This window comes from Trematomus bernacchii, unplaced genomic scaffold (genome assembly GCF_902827165.1).
Source record: "Trematomus bernacchii unplaced genomic scaffold, fTreBer1.1, whole genome shotgun sequence".
NCBI classification, from domain to species: domain Eukaryota; kingdom Metazoa; phylum Chordata; class Actinopteri; order Perciformes; family Nototheniidae; genus Trematomus; species Trematomus bernacchii.
The window spans coordinates 1,734,668-1,747,521 of NW_022987593.1; the positions used below are offsets into that span (position 1 = coordinate 1,734,668).

General features: G+C 42.2%; 1 protein-coding gene across 9 annotated transcripts in view; it reads right to left on the reverse strand.

The window, feature by feature from the left end:
• The window catches only part of LOC117481649 (nuclear factor 1 X-type-like), a 104,869-nt gene that overhangs the window by 84,495 nt on the left and 7,520 nt on the right, over nucleotides 1–12,854 (reverse strand). For 8 of the 9 annotated variants that reach the window (XM_034129428.1, XM_034129435.1, XM_034129431.1 and 5 more), the window contains exon 2: nucleotides 12,706–12,789. In XM_034129428.1, the coding sequence (XP_033985319.1) occupies nucleotides 12,706–12,789 (84 nt within the window). Of the gene's footprint in view, nucleotides 1–8,505; nucleotides 8,678–12,705; nucleotides 12,790–12,854 lie in introns of those variants that run through there. The other variant, XM_034129429.1, reaches the window with a different exon arrangement.

The following is a 12,854-nucleotide window of genomic DNA, read 5'->3' on the forward strand; positions in this document are numbered from 1 at the left end:
GCCACGGCCCGTCTCTTTGAGTCAATAAACATAAACATATCAGCAGTCAGCCTCGCACACGTCCACACAACACACACACATATAAATTCATAAGCAATGCATGCAGTGAAAAATGATGCAGTATCCCTCTACCACCCAACTTTTTATTGAAGCTACCTCCCTCATAGAGATGTCACACTCCCCCGCGGCCCAAACCACCATCACCACACTAACACAGTTTGACCCGTTCAACCATGTAGCCGAGGGGGAGGAAAGTAAGTTGAATACGGGGGTTCTGTGCCGAAAAGTTGCACGTTGGGTGAGACATTTCCATAAGAAGGCCGGTAAAATTAAGTACAAACACGCACTAAAACAATGGCAGGGATCTGAGTTGAGTTTGTGGTTTGTCCCACACACATCTGTATGTGTTTAAGGTTTCACTGGTACATTAACAAACAACTGCCTCCCAGCAAGACCAGGATGCCTGACTGCATATGGGGATTATCAGCAGTCATTACAGACCATTTAATAATAATCACCACCATCAAAAACAAATCTGTCCAAGCATGTGATATGTGGATGGCCAATATCACTGGCTGAGTGGATCATATTAGTGAAGATGAGAACTGATTAGGCAGTGTTTGGCATTTCATGTCATTTAAATGATCACACAGGAATCCACTCACTGTGAGCAGCTTGTTATTATCTTTATCTACTTTGTCTGTGGGGCACAGTGCTGCTCATTGACTCTAAAGTATGTGTGTGTCAAGAAGAGCAATAACAGAGATGACACTCATGACCTTACAGCATCAAAATAATAACTTAGGAAAGTTTGAAAGTGACTAAGACGTACTTTAAAGGCAGCCAATCAAAACACTATCCTCCCTCAGGAGCTCAGAAACACACACAGCTCCCGGAGAAGCTTCAGGTGCAGGCGGACACAAGATAGGCCTGCACAAGCACAAACGCAGCATCAAACACATCGCAAGGACGAATCCAAATCTTGTGGAAATGCGAACAAGAAGAGTGTCGAACATTAAAGTCCTGGAAGGTACCCAGCCTGCGGCCTGCTACATTTCCATTGTAAAGATATGCATACTTTAGTAGTGAATAGCACTTTTTGCCACTGGCTTTTGGTGGTGTTGCCATGGAGTTTATATGTCATTAAAGCAAAACATGAAGTTAATTTGATTTCCATTTTTAACATCACCCGACTCAATAACAGATATATTTTGCAAGGCCTCAGCTCACTTTCCTTTTGGCCTCGCACTCCACAGAGTGATCAGACCGCCGTTCTCTGTCTATCCTGGAAAATATTTTACCAGCATCATTTGATCAAAGTGGTGTGATACTGTTTATATGTGGGTACTCACTGAGAACTAGCCACAAAGAAGCCACTCTGTGTCTGTGTGTGTCTCTCTCCCCTGTCTGTCTGTCTGTCCTGTCTCACACATAGAGAGGCATGAACACACTCATGTCTGTGTTTGTGCGCTCACACAGCTGTGGATCTTGCATATGGGTTCAACCGAGGTAAAGATATGGTATATTACGCAATGGCTTATAGATTTTTCCACCACTGGCGAGCTGCCAGGGCTCTCAGAGAGACAGAGTAAGGGTGAGAGAGAAAGGATCAGAGAGCAGCACTCTGTGTTCCACAAAGTCTGACTCACTAACTGGATTCACTGGCTGCCGTGCTCTACGGCCAGCAGTTACACTGAGGAAATAAGACTCAACAATGGAATGTAAGTGTGTGTGTTTTACCTGATAATCATGGAAGTAAAATGGTTGGTGCCATTGCGTCAGTTATCAGATTCATTTGTTATGTCTGGTGGATATTTCAGATATCACTTGTGTGTTATTCCTACTTAAGTAACTGTCTCGCGCACACACCCACACCACACACCCACACCCACACACACACACACACACACACACACACACACACACACACACACACACACACACACACACACACACACACACACACACACACACACACACACACACACACACACACACACACACACAGCAAACAGAGTTCTGTGACTTCTGTGACTTCTGTGACTCCTGTGACAACTTGACCTATGTGACAAATTATTTCTTCCCGCTGGAAACACACATTAACATGCCTCCTAACTGGAGACAAATGTTATTATAACTGTGGTGTGCCGCACTTCTATTTTATTCTAAGAAGGCAAACATTCAATGTTTTAATGCTTTAAATTCTTAAGCAGCGTGGAACAATTTTCGACAAAGTAAAAACAGTTAGCAGACTCCAATGTTGTACTGTGAAATTGCACGAAGAAAGCCTTTGACATGAACAACAAAAACCTCTAATGTGCATGCATGACAGACATTTCAGTGGAGGCTACTTCCAAATTGAGACTTGGAAGAGTCAGCAAGAGCAGCTCAATCTGTTTTGAATCAGACGCTAGCCTGTCAGAATGATCAATTCGACTGTTTTCTTGATTTACTTACAGAGTACGTGACATGCATATGTTAATGAAACTTGCGTTCCTCATATCAGTCGTGTCTATATTCTCCCGCCTGGATTAAGGAGGCAGACATGCTGTTCACACGCACGGCATAGAGATGCATTCACAGAGCTGATTTGGCCTAGATCTTGTGCGCCGAGGTTTCCCCTACTCTTTTAATTGGGCCCTTGATGCTCGACATAGGGTGTACTTCCTCTAATTAGCTATATCTATAGCGTATGGGAGGGTGTATGAATGCATGCATGTGTAAAATCCTCTTTTGAGCAACTCCAAACTAACTAAGAGCTTTAATTTCACGCTAGGCTGCATTGTCCCATTCAGACGGGTTACCCTCACAAAAAAGGCTCTGAGAAAATCAAAAAGAGCGAAAAACACACCAACGGGCGACAGAGGAGGGGGATGGAGAAAGACAGAGAGAGAGGGAGAGACAAACAACAACAACAACAACAACTGAGGCTCATCCTCGAACAATGCAGATCTCTCACTAACCGTTACTTCTCTTTTAAAAAGAGCTAATTGAGGAGGTGGAGGGGGAGGAGGAAGAGGAGTGGGATGAAGGTGAAGGGGAGTCTGTCCCAAGCAGCTGCAAGAAGTACACAGTGCCTTGGCTCTTGTATCTTCTCATCACTTGATTCCTTGTGGGTTCCTCCTGTCTGATCATCTCATCACTTGCTTGCAAACTAAAGTATTCTCACCGTAAATGAGTGTAAACTGCTAGTTTTTGCACCTGTGAAGAAATAATAGCAGTCTTGCACAGATGATATATAATTATCAGTCCCAAATTCATATAACCTACTCAATACTTACCCCCCAGCCAAAAACATGATATGTATTTGTGAGCAACAACAAAAGGTCTGCAGGATAATTGCAGATATTTCATTTTGGAGTACTTTCTAATCCCATGCCAAAAGTTGGCAAAGGCCAAAGTGAGATGTTCTGACGCTGCTGCTCCTCCACCACATGTCCGTCTATCTGTCTATAACATACGTGAGTGCTCAGCCTGATTTCAGATGTGTGTGCGTAAAAGTGTGTGTGCGCACGTACGCGTGTGGGTCGCATGGCTTGGTAAACACATATCGCAGACAAACATAAGACCGCTATAGGCACTGCCTGCTTCCACTGGCCACAGATCAGCATAAACCTAATCCACACTAGGAGGCGGGTTACACTTATTCACACGGACACACACATATCGGACACACACATATGCACATGCATCCAGGGGACAACCACCTATTACCCTGTTGTGCCAATTGCTTCGGTTAAGCGGGATAAATCCATTTTCTCTGGGCGGTCAGGAAGACTGCACAGATAAGGGATGAGCACATTGCTGGATTTACCTCACCTCTAAGACTGATTCACACACAAACACAAAGACAAGCAGAGGGGGGCTGTCCACAAGCTATCTTAGGGTTTTTGAGGTTTTATAACGGCTCCTCCGTGGCGAATTTTTAAAAACTTTGAAAGAAAAAACCAATATTTCAATTTGTCCACACTTTTGGCGAATAGGATGCACAATGTGTGAAATATTCAAACAACTTGTTTCAAGATTTTTTTTAAACCTCATGAGTCAACACATCCCTCACACAAATGCAGTTTCTCTACATTTAATAGAAATATATTCGATTACTGTTTAACTGACATGGACATGTGCCATTTCTCCTACTCCTTCCTCCGTCCCATCCCTCCGTCACTGCCTATACCAGCTCTCATTCTGGGCCAAGCCGTGTAAGGTGGACCTGGTCTGCCTCCAGCAAAAAGGATGAATAAGTAAAAAGAACACAATGTACCCCTGGGTTCAGCCTGCAACCCACTGCCGGCCGGCCTGCCTGCCTGTCGTCCTGGCACAGTTGGCGGGCCACTTTCCCCCTGCCTACCATCCACTACAGCAAACCTATTCTCCGCTGCCTGTGCTGTGCCTACCAACTAGCTCTGTGTGAGCAGGATTAGTGTCTATGTGTGTGTCTTTGTGGTGCAAAGTGATGCCGGCTAGGCTTGGTATGTTACCAGATCGTGCAGGCCCACCTCGGCTTACACTATAGCACCACAACCGTCAACTTCCGATCCCAGTGAAACCAGAAACGAGGGCTGACGCAGGAGAGCCATCGGCCCAAAACGTAGCAGGAGACACACACCTAATGTACTCAAGCACACACAAGCTGGTGGCTAAAACAGGAAGTTGAAATAAACAAATACATAATATAAGATATATTGTTCATATGCTTGCGTGGGCTGCACACATATTGCCATACACAGACTTTATATGCACTATTTCACAAGCACTTTTGTTAAGATGATAAGTGCCTTTATCTCCATCACCAAAGATACAGACTACAAAATCTCCACATTTGTTCTGTTGCTATGGCTATATGGCATGGCTACAGTATGTATGGCTTTCACTGGATGCTTTCAAGTGCTTTGCCAATCTGTACGGCTGAGTGAGTTTCAAGCACTCATTTGATCTCAAAATCTTAAAAAAACATACACTTCAGAACTGCAAATCATTAGATCATGAAGCACATTATGAGCAAGAGTCGAGCAAGCAATACAACTTCTTTTTTTGCGTGTGATCTGTGCCGGAAATAGCGAAACAATCTCCCGCACAGTGTTAAACATCTCTTGAGTTCGCAGCAAAGCTTTAGAAAAGTTGGCAGTGTTTGTGAGACGTGCGGTATATTAGCAGCCCACATCTCATTTGGATAAGCGGGACTTAACTGAAGTCTGCAATAATTGATTTAAAAACGCAGCACATAAAAGTTTTAATTAACGACGCCTCCACGACCTTCAAACCGCATTAAAACTTTATGCAAATACACTTCCGTCACAAGGATGTTAAACAATGCCACGTAAAAAAAAAAAAAAAAGCATCTCGGTGCTGTTTGGCAAGTGCATGTGGACTACTTTTTTGGCTGCTCGGGTCCGTCACCAGGCTATTCCAGGAAAGCTTTTATCACCATTAATAATACATTGTAGATTGTTTACACCAGTTTTGCATGTTTTCTGTGATTTGTGAATTATTTACACGGCTGGGATCAAAGAACACCGTCTTAATGGACAATGGGTACATAGTCCATGCACGTTGGTATAATTCATGCATGTGCGCCTATGAGGACACACACCCACACACCTTAAGGAAATACAAACAATCCCGCCTTTCGCCGCAACCAACCACAGATCTTTTAAACAGACGATTAAAGCAAATTAAAGGCGGATGTTCGAGTCAAGTTTAAATTACGGGTGTGGAACAGAGTGGTGTTACTTAGAAACCCACGAGCAGGATATAGGCTACCGAGTGTTGTTTAAAGTTCATTTGGACTGCTATTATCTTCCAGCTGCGTTCATATCTAACTACAAACACGATGTGAAGCAGATATGAGAGAATGCGGACAAATCAGCAGCTCTTGATATCCATCCGCCGGGCCGGGAGACGCAGTAACAGCAGCCTAAGCAGATCAATATGTATCGCGCATATGGGCAGCACGCGTCCATGCGGCGCTCGTGCGAGAGGATCTGCTGCCAATTAATTTTAATTAATGGAAAGAAGGAGGAAACTCGATGCGGACCTCTGCCTCATACCACCAGGCTTGGAAAATTATCTGTGCTAAATATGCAGTATAGGGCTGTTGGACTTATTTTACGGAGCAAATCAAATAGACTATTGATTAGAAAATGTATCCCTCGTAGTCTAAAACTAACAGACGGCAGAAAAAGTCAAGTAGGCTACATAAAAGAGAACACAAATGGAAAAAGACAGAAGCTTTCCAAGTGCTCTAAATGATTATGATGTAGCCACGGTTTCTGACTTTGTTGCAGTTTATGCGATGAAATACAATTTTGTATTTGATCACGGCTGTTTATCAAACTGAGAAATACATATTGAGGTCTGGTCAGAAGGCCTGAAATAACACTGAGGAGGATTTGTTTCCACAGAGCAGTCAAGTCGGTTGAAAAAATAAATAGATATTCTCTCTCATCACATGACAAAGGTGTAATATAATCTCAAAAAGATGTATTAACAAATATGAATATAATATTACCCCCACGCAGCAAAGCAAAACTGGGAAAAGGAGAGGAGTGCGGCAGGCCGTGACCTCGCTGCAACACTGCAACATGTAACATAGGCCTGGAGCTAAACAGCTGTGACTTGTTAATGCTAAATCATTTCCCAGTGTACAATAATAAGTCCAAATTATAATGCATAAGCCCTATAATTAGTTTATTGCACTGTATAACTCCTGACTTGCGGAATGTGTTGACCTCAGAAAAAAATCCACACTGCCTTCTGCTTTAAAACGTATATTTAACTTGATTTTTCTTTTCTTTTTTTAAAGGGATTCAATGGTAAAATACTGAAATTAAAAAATGACTTTTAACCTGCATTCAATGTGATAAGCCGAGCGGCAGAGAGGAAACGGAGCTGCGGCTCTTCTGTTAACTCTGCACTACATCTCTTCATCTGTGAACTACAGCTTAGTTTAAAACTATTACTTTAAATATATACTCATGAACTGCAAAAGAATCTTGACGTTGCAAGAAAAAACAAAAAGGTCATTTATGACTTGACCTTTGCTCATGCGAGCTGTTAGTTCAGTTTACAGGTGAAATGTATCTACACACTGGAACAAGGTGTTTTCAGCACATTAACAACATTAAGAAATAAAATATCATTATGAATTAAGTAAAATTAAGAAGCAAGCCTAATTAGTTTCTCCCTTGTTAAAACATAACAACTGCTTAAAGGATATATGGGCATTGCCCTGTCATTTAACTGTGTAGGCATTTATTATTTAAATATTATATTTTGTAATAAAAACACTTTAAAGTGTGATTCCAGGCTTTCAGCCGATAAATAGTTACGTCCAGACCTATTTCTGCTCAGAGACAGAGGTGCGTATGCTACAGGAGATGAGGCCGGAAAGGTCAAAACACACTCAATCATTGTGCATTTAATTTCAAAAACACGAGATGCATATTCAAACAGGACATCGTATTTAAAATATTTGTTTCATATTGTTTAAAGACGATTAAAAAAAAAAGACTTACTCCCCTGCGTACAGTAGCCTATGGGACTAAATGATAACCCCAAACCGGCCTTTTAAAACGCACGAAATTTCCTCTTGGAAAAACAGTAAAAAAGCTCCATTCAGTGCTCTCTTTTTACGTTTTGCCTGTGCAATTAAGATAAATAACATAATATAATAACATAATTAGCTTATTAAAAGGTCAACTGTATTTGTGATGAATCAAACTACCCTGCGGCTCGGACTTTCCACCCGACACACGCCCACCCTCATCTTTTTCAACATCCAAAAACTAGTTGTATTTTAAAAAGAAACTGCCGAAGTGGAATAAGGTAAATGAGGGACAGTTATGAATGAGAACACGGTGACCCTAAAGGCCCCCAACGCCGAACGCGGCTGACAACCGGCAGACCTCCGTAACAGCCGCAAGTCACAAACACTCGTTTGAAAAAATAAAAAGTCTCACAACTCCACGGGTCAAGTTAAAACAAAACTCGTGCTTTATTACAGTTGTCGATAAAGCCGATCGTTGCCTCATGGTGTCAGTAAATAGTCGTCAATAGTGAGATCACCGAGTCCTTCTTCCCCTTTCTCCAACCTCCGTTTTATATAAAATAGATTTGGGATAAGCGCCATTTTCTCTCCAAACCATGCGCAATGAGACGCTCAAGAAAGCCCGTTGGAGGAGTGCCATTTAAAAGAAAGGGGGAGAGAGGGAGCGCGAGAGAGGGGGAGAGAAAGGGGGAGGTTAGACGGTATCGGGGAAAAGCGAGCAGGGCTGGAAAAAGGTCCGTAAAACGCAACAAATGACAAGCAGCGGCAGCACGGTGGACACACACACACACACACACACACACACACACACACACACACACACACACACACACACACACACACACACACACACACACACACAACAGTGTAACCACATACAGTAACAAACCGGAGGCGCACCATACCGGAAAAAAGCAACGAAGAAGAGCATGGAAAAACGGCGATCATTGTCATACCTGTGTCAAGCAGTAAGGGGAGTACATGGTTGTGTCTAGAGATGAAAGTTGGAGTAGTTGATAATTAAGTTGGATGGAGGTTCGCTGTGGTGCCGCATTGCAAAGCCGCTGTGGCTCAGTCCAGGCTGTAACCCCGCCTCACTCACAGTGAAAGCTCCGCACTAACTTTAGAGGAAAGTTTCTGCAGCTCTCTCTCTCTCTCTCCCTCCCTCCCTCCCTCCCTCCTTCTTTCTCTCTCGCTCTCCCTCTCTCTCTCTCCCTCTACGCTTCTCTTTCGGAATCCGCACAACAGTATTTACAATGTTCATCGACTTTGAACGTTTTTTAAAAACCAGAATCAGTGCGTCGCTAAAACTCCCGAGAGGAATCGCATGAGACACGCTAACCCTGCAGTGCTGTAGGGCTTTAGTGCGCATGTGGGCTCAGTGGTGAGTTCAGTCACCTCATCGTGTTTCATTGAATACAAATTAAAAAAGACCCATAGAATATCTAATATCTCTGTAGTATTTCCACCTGGAGCTACAGTTCTGTTGCGGTATCCCTAGCAATGTTTTTATTTTTCATAGGTTTTTTTTTTTTGTTGAGGGATTTATTGTTATGTACTTTTCCTCCCGTGCAACACACATTCAGTCATAATGTTGCCGCGTTTTTACTTAAGCTGGTGTTGATAATAATACAATTAAAATATTCAGATTCTATCTTTCTTTCAATGCCAGAACATAAAGATAGATAGATAGATGGATAGATAGATCAATCTAAGTTTAGAACAAATAAACCAAGACCTAGTTTTTTGCCTAACAATTAACATCTTTGTTATTTACAAAGGTACTTATCTTATTGATAAAAATACTATTTATTTTCTTGTGTTTTTACAATAACATTCCAAATACCTTGCTACATTCTTATGCTGAAATGTATATGTGGCTTTGCATTATAAATCTGCCTTTAAAAGTACTGAGTAAAGAGCAAATACAGATGATTGAGGAGGCAGATTTCCTAAATGTAATCTATTTTCAACACTCGGATCCTTCGCTGTTGCACATAGTGACAAAAACAGAAGCAATGGTTTAAAGTTTACAACTCAGATTTTACTGTGGTATTCTCTCAGCCCGTCAGCTGGAGATGGTGACACAAAGCTTTCCCCACATTGTAAACTAATTCAAGTGTCTCAAGTAGAAGAGGCCCCATATTCTTAACTTGAGTCTTTGTTACTGTAATTTAAAAGTGTGCAATGGACAATGTGGCTGAGGGAGCTCAAAGGTTTGCCAAACATATTTGTGTTTCATTAATTTTTACAAGGTGTGACGGCTGGATTTGATGCCCAACTCTGTCAGCTTCCTTTTGTATAGGGTCGGTCATAGCTGCAGTTTACGGTGAGAAACTCCTAGTCTGAAAATCATGTGAAGGAACATTTAAATAACATTTATAGGGACGTACTTGAATGGTCTCAAGAAACTATAAGTCCAAAGTCATTAAAGAAAGCTTTGTAATTTATTCAGCAGTGATATCCCTCGCATTCCTGTTTTTCTTCTTTTTCTAACGCTGTCCAAGTCATATTCTAGTGCACTGTATATGTATATGGAAACAAAAGATACCTGAACTAGGACGAAGTGGTCTAAACCAGTTTCATTGTGAGCCCTATTGTATGGAAGCGATACACTCTGTTTCTAATCAGGCTTGGCTTTATCCTTGCCCGCTCCCTGCTCCTCAGCCTAATCAAACTCATATATGCAGGCAGAGTGCCGGCAATTATACATAAGCCCCTGCCTTGTGCATGTGTGTGAGTGTAGTGTTTGGAAATGTGTGTGTGCGCCTATGTGTGAATACAATTCTGCATTTGCGTATGGCTGTGTGTACAAGTCTTACACAACGTGTGTGTGTGTGTGCAAGGGTGCGGTTTCGGGGGGTTGAAGTCACCCCCGCACTCGAATGCCAAGTTTTTCAGGGGGTTATGAAGCTGTGCAACTTTACGAGACCTCAGCCTATGTAGGATACTTAGCCACACACACCACAGACACACACGCATATAATGTACGGTATATACACACATACGAGTACACACTCGTATACGCACACAACCACAAATGTCTTGTGGTCAAAGATACGCTGGCACAAGCAACTAGAAACTGAATAAGAATGAGAAAAAGGAGAAAAAGACGAAATAAAAGTGGACGAAAGTGAAGCATATTGAGGTGTAGTCTATCCCTTTCCCATGGACTCTCCTCTTTCCAAACCACACCCCAACACGGCACAGGCCCAAACCCCAAAGTCTTTGTGTGCTCCCTCGCTTTCCCTCTTTTCTCTTTCTGTCCACCCCATTTTCTCTTTTTCCCGGTTCTTTTTAGTGACCCTTTTCCCTTTTAATTTCTTATAATCTTTTGCTGTTACCTCTCTCTTTTTGCTCTCTTAATCACACACACACACACACACACACACACACACACACACACACACACACACACACACACACACACACACACACACACACACACCACACACACACACACACTGTCCCTTTCGTCTGACTGACTTTGGTGGCCGTCTTTGTCTCTGGCTGCAGTCTGGACCCAGACATCCATCTCAGTATTCAACAGGCATCTTGGCTGTAACAAACAAACTATAGCAACCACAGAAGTTACAAAACACTGACGCTTAGGTTTTCTTTCCAAACTCTCTCTCTCTCTCTCCCTCTCTCTCTCTGCCTGTGATCAAACAGCCCTGTCCGGCCATCACCTTTCAAAGCCCCTGAAGCCACAGGGCTCTAGTGGTTTCTGAGACTACGTTTGCCATTAAAAAGCACACGAGAAAACCATATGGTGTGTCTAAAGTTAGCATGTTGTGGTCTCCCATTGACACACAGCACTACCCAAATACTTGCTGTTTACCATTGCCTGTGGCTAGGCCATTAAATATTGAAAGTGATGTAGCATACTGATACTGCCATTAGCATGCTAAATGTGTGAGACAGGTGGTTGAGGCTGCCTTTCAAAAGGCAGGAAATATGTGAACGGAAAATGTGTGTAACTGTAGCGTTTACTACGCCGTACAGTGTAAATATTGTTTGAGTAAGCTGTGTATGTGTGCTCTGGGAGGGAGCATGCCAGTCAAATGCATACAGGCATATGCAGTCAGAAAGAAATGGCTGACTGGCCGTTATGGCTAACAAGCATATCATACACAGTGAGGATCCCAGAGACTCTTTGGATCTGTTTGCAATCTGAGTGTGTGTGCAGAGCAATGTGTGACGCCTGCTGTTTTTTTATGTGTTTACTGTGTGCAATAGCTGCATATACGTTTTCCTCCGACTGGTTTGGATTACCGCATTGACTTTCTTTGTTTTCAACAGGAAGAAAACGTACAGATAAATGTTTCTTGTCTGTTGTCATCATTTCTTAATTTAAACAGTATACTCAACATGTCAGATAAGAGCCCACAGGGCAAAGCGACAGGATTCCATGCGATAAAACTAAGACCATGAGTGTTTTTTTACAAAAATGTATATGAAAAAGAACACATGCTGAACACATGACACCCAGAAAGAAAAAAATCTCATGTATGAAGTTTTTAAAGTTTTAAATGTTATGTTGTGCTCTGCTGCTTGCTTTGTCCTCCAAGCGAGGACCGTGTGTGTGCACTTGGCAACAAAGCAAAACTACAGCAAAGCATAAATTAAAACTTGTAAAATACATGTCATAGAAAAGTTGACATTTTCAGGAAATACAGTGTTTTTGCAGGGCACTGTTGCCACCCGTCAACACAGTCGACAGATGAGTTCAGGACGTACATGATGACATGTGGGAGATTTGACAGGAAGTGGATATATGAAAATGCTAACGGGCACACCGTCAACTCTCAAAAAATGTGTGTGTATTTCCTGGAGACATAAACTCCACACTAGCTCTAATGCAAGATTTAAAGAGTGACGATGATAAAGTGGTTAACGTGGTTAAGTCTGGCTATAAAAATATTCTCAAACAATGCACTGAGGCATCTTTCGAACTCTTTAACTCCTTTCAACTGCTGTAAATCTTTACAAAAGAAAAAATAAATTATTTTTATGGGCTGTGTGGCTTGTTTGTGTGTCTAGAAAATAAATGTTGGGACAGCAACATGACAGGGATAGTTAGATAGTGTTTGTGTGTGTGTGTGTGTGTGTGTGTGTGTGTGTGTGTGTGTGTGTGTGTGTGTGTGTGTATTTACCCTATATGTATCAGACACGAGGAAACATTCAGGCATCCCAGGGCCTCTAGAAGGATCGTCGTTCACCAGGTAGGTGTCAGTAGCCTGAAAAAAAGAGAAGACGGTTATTCAATTAAACTTATCATTTTAATAGAATAGGGATTTTTTTC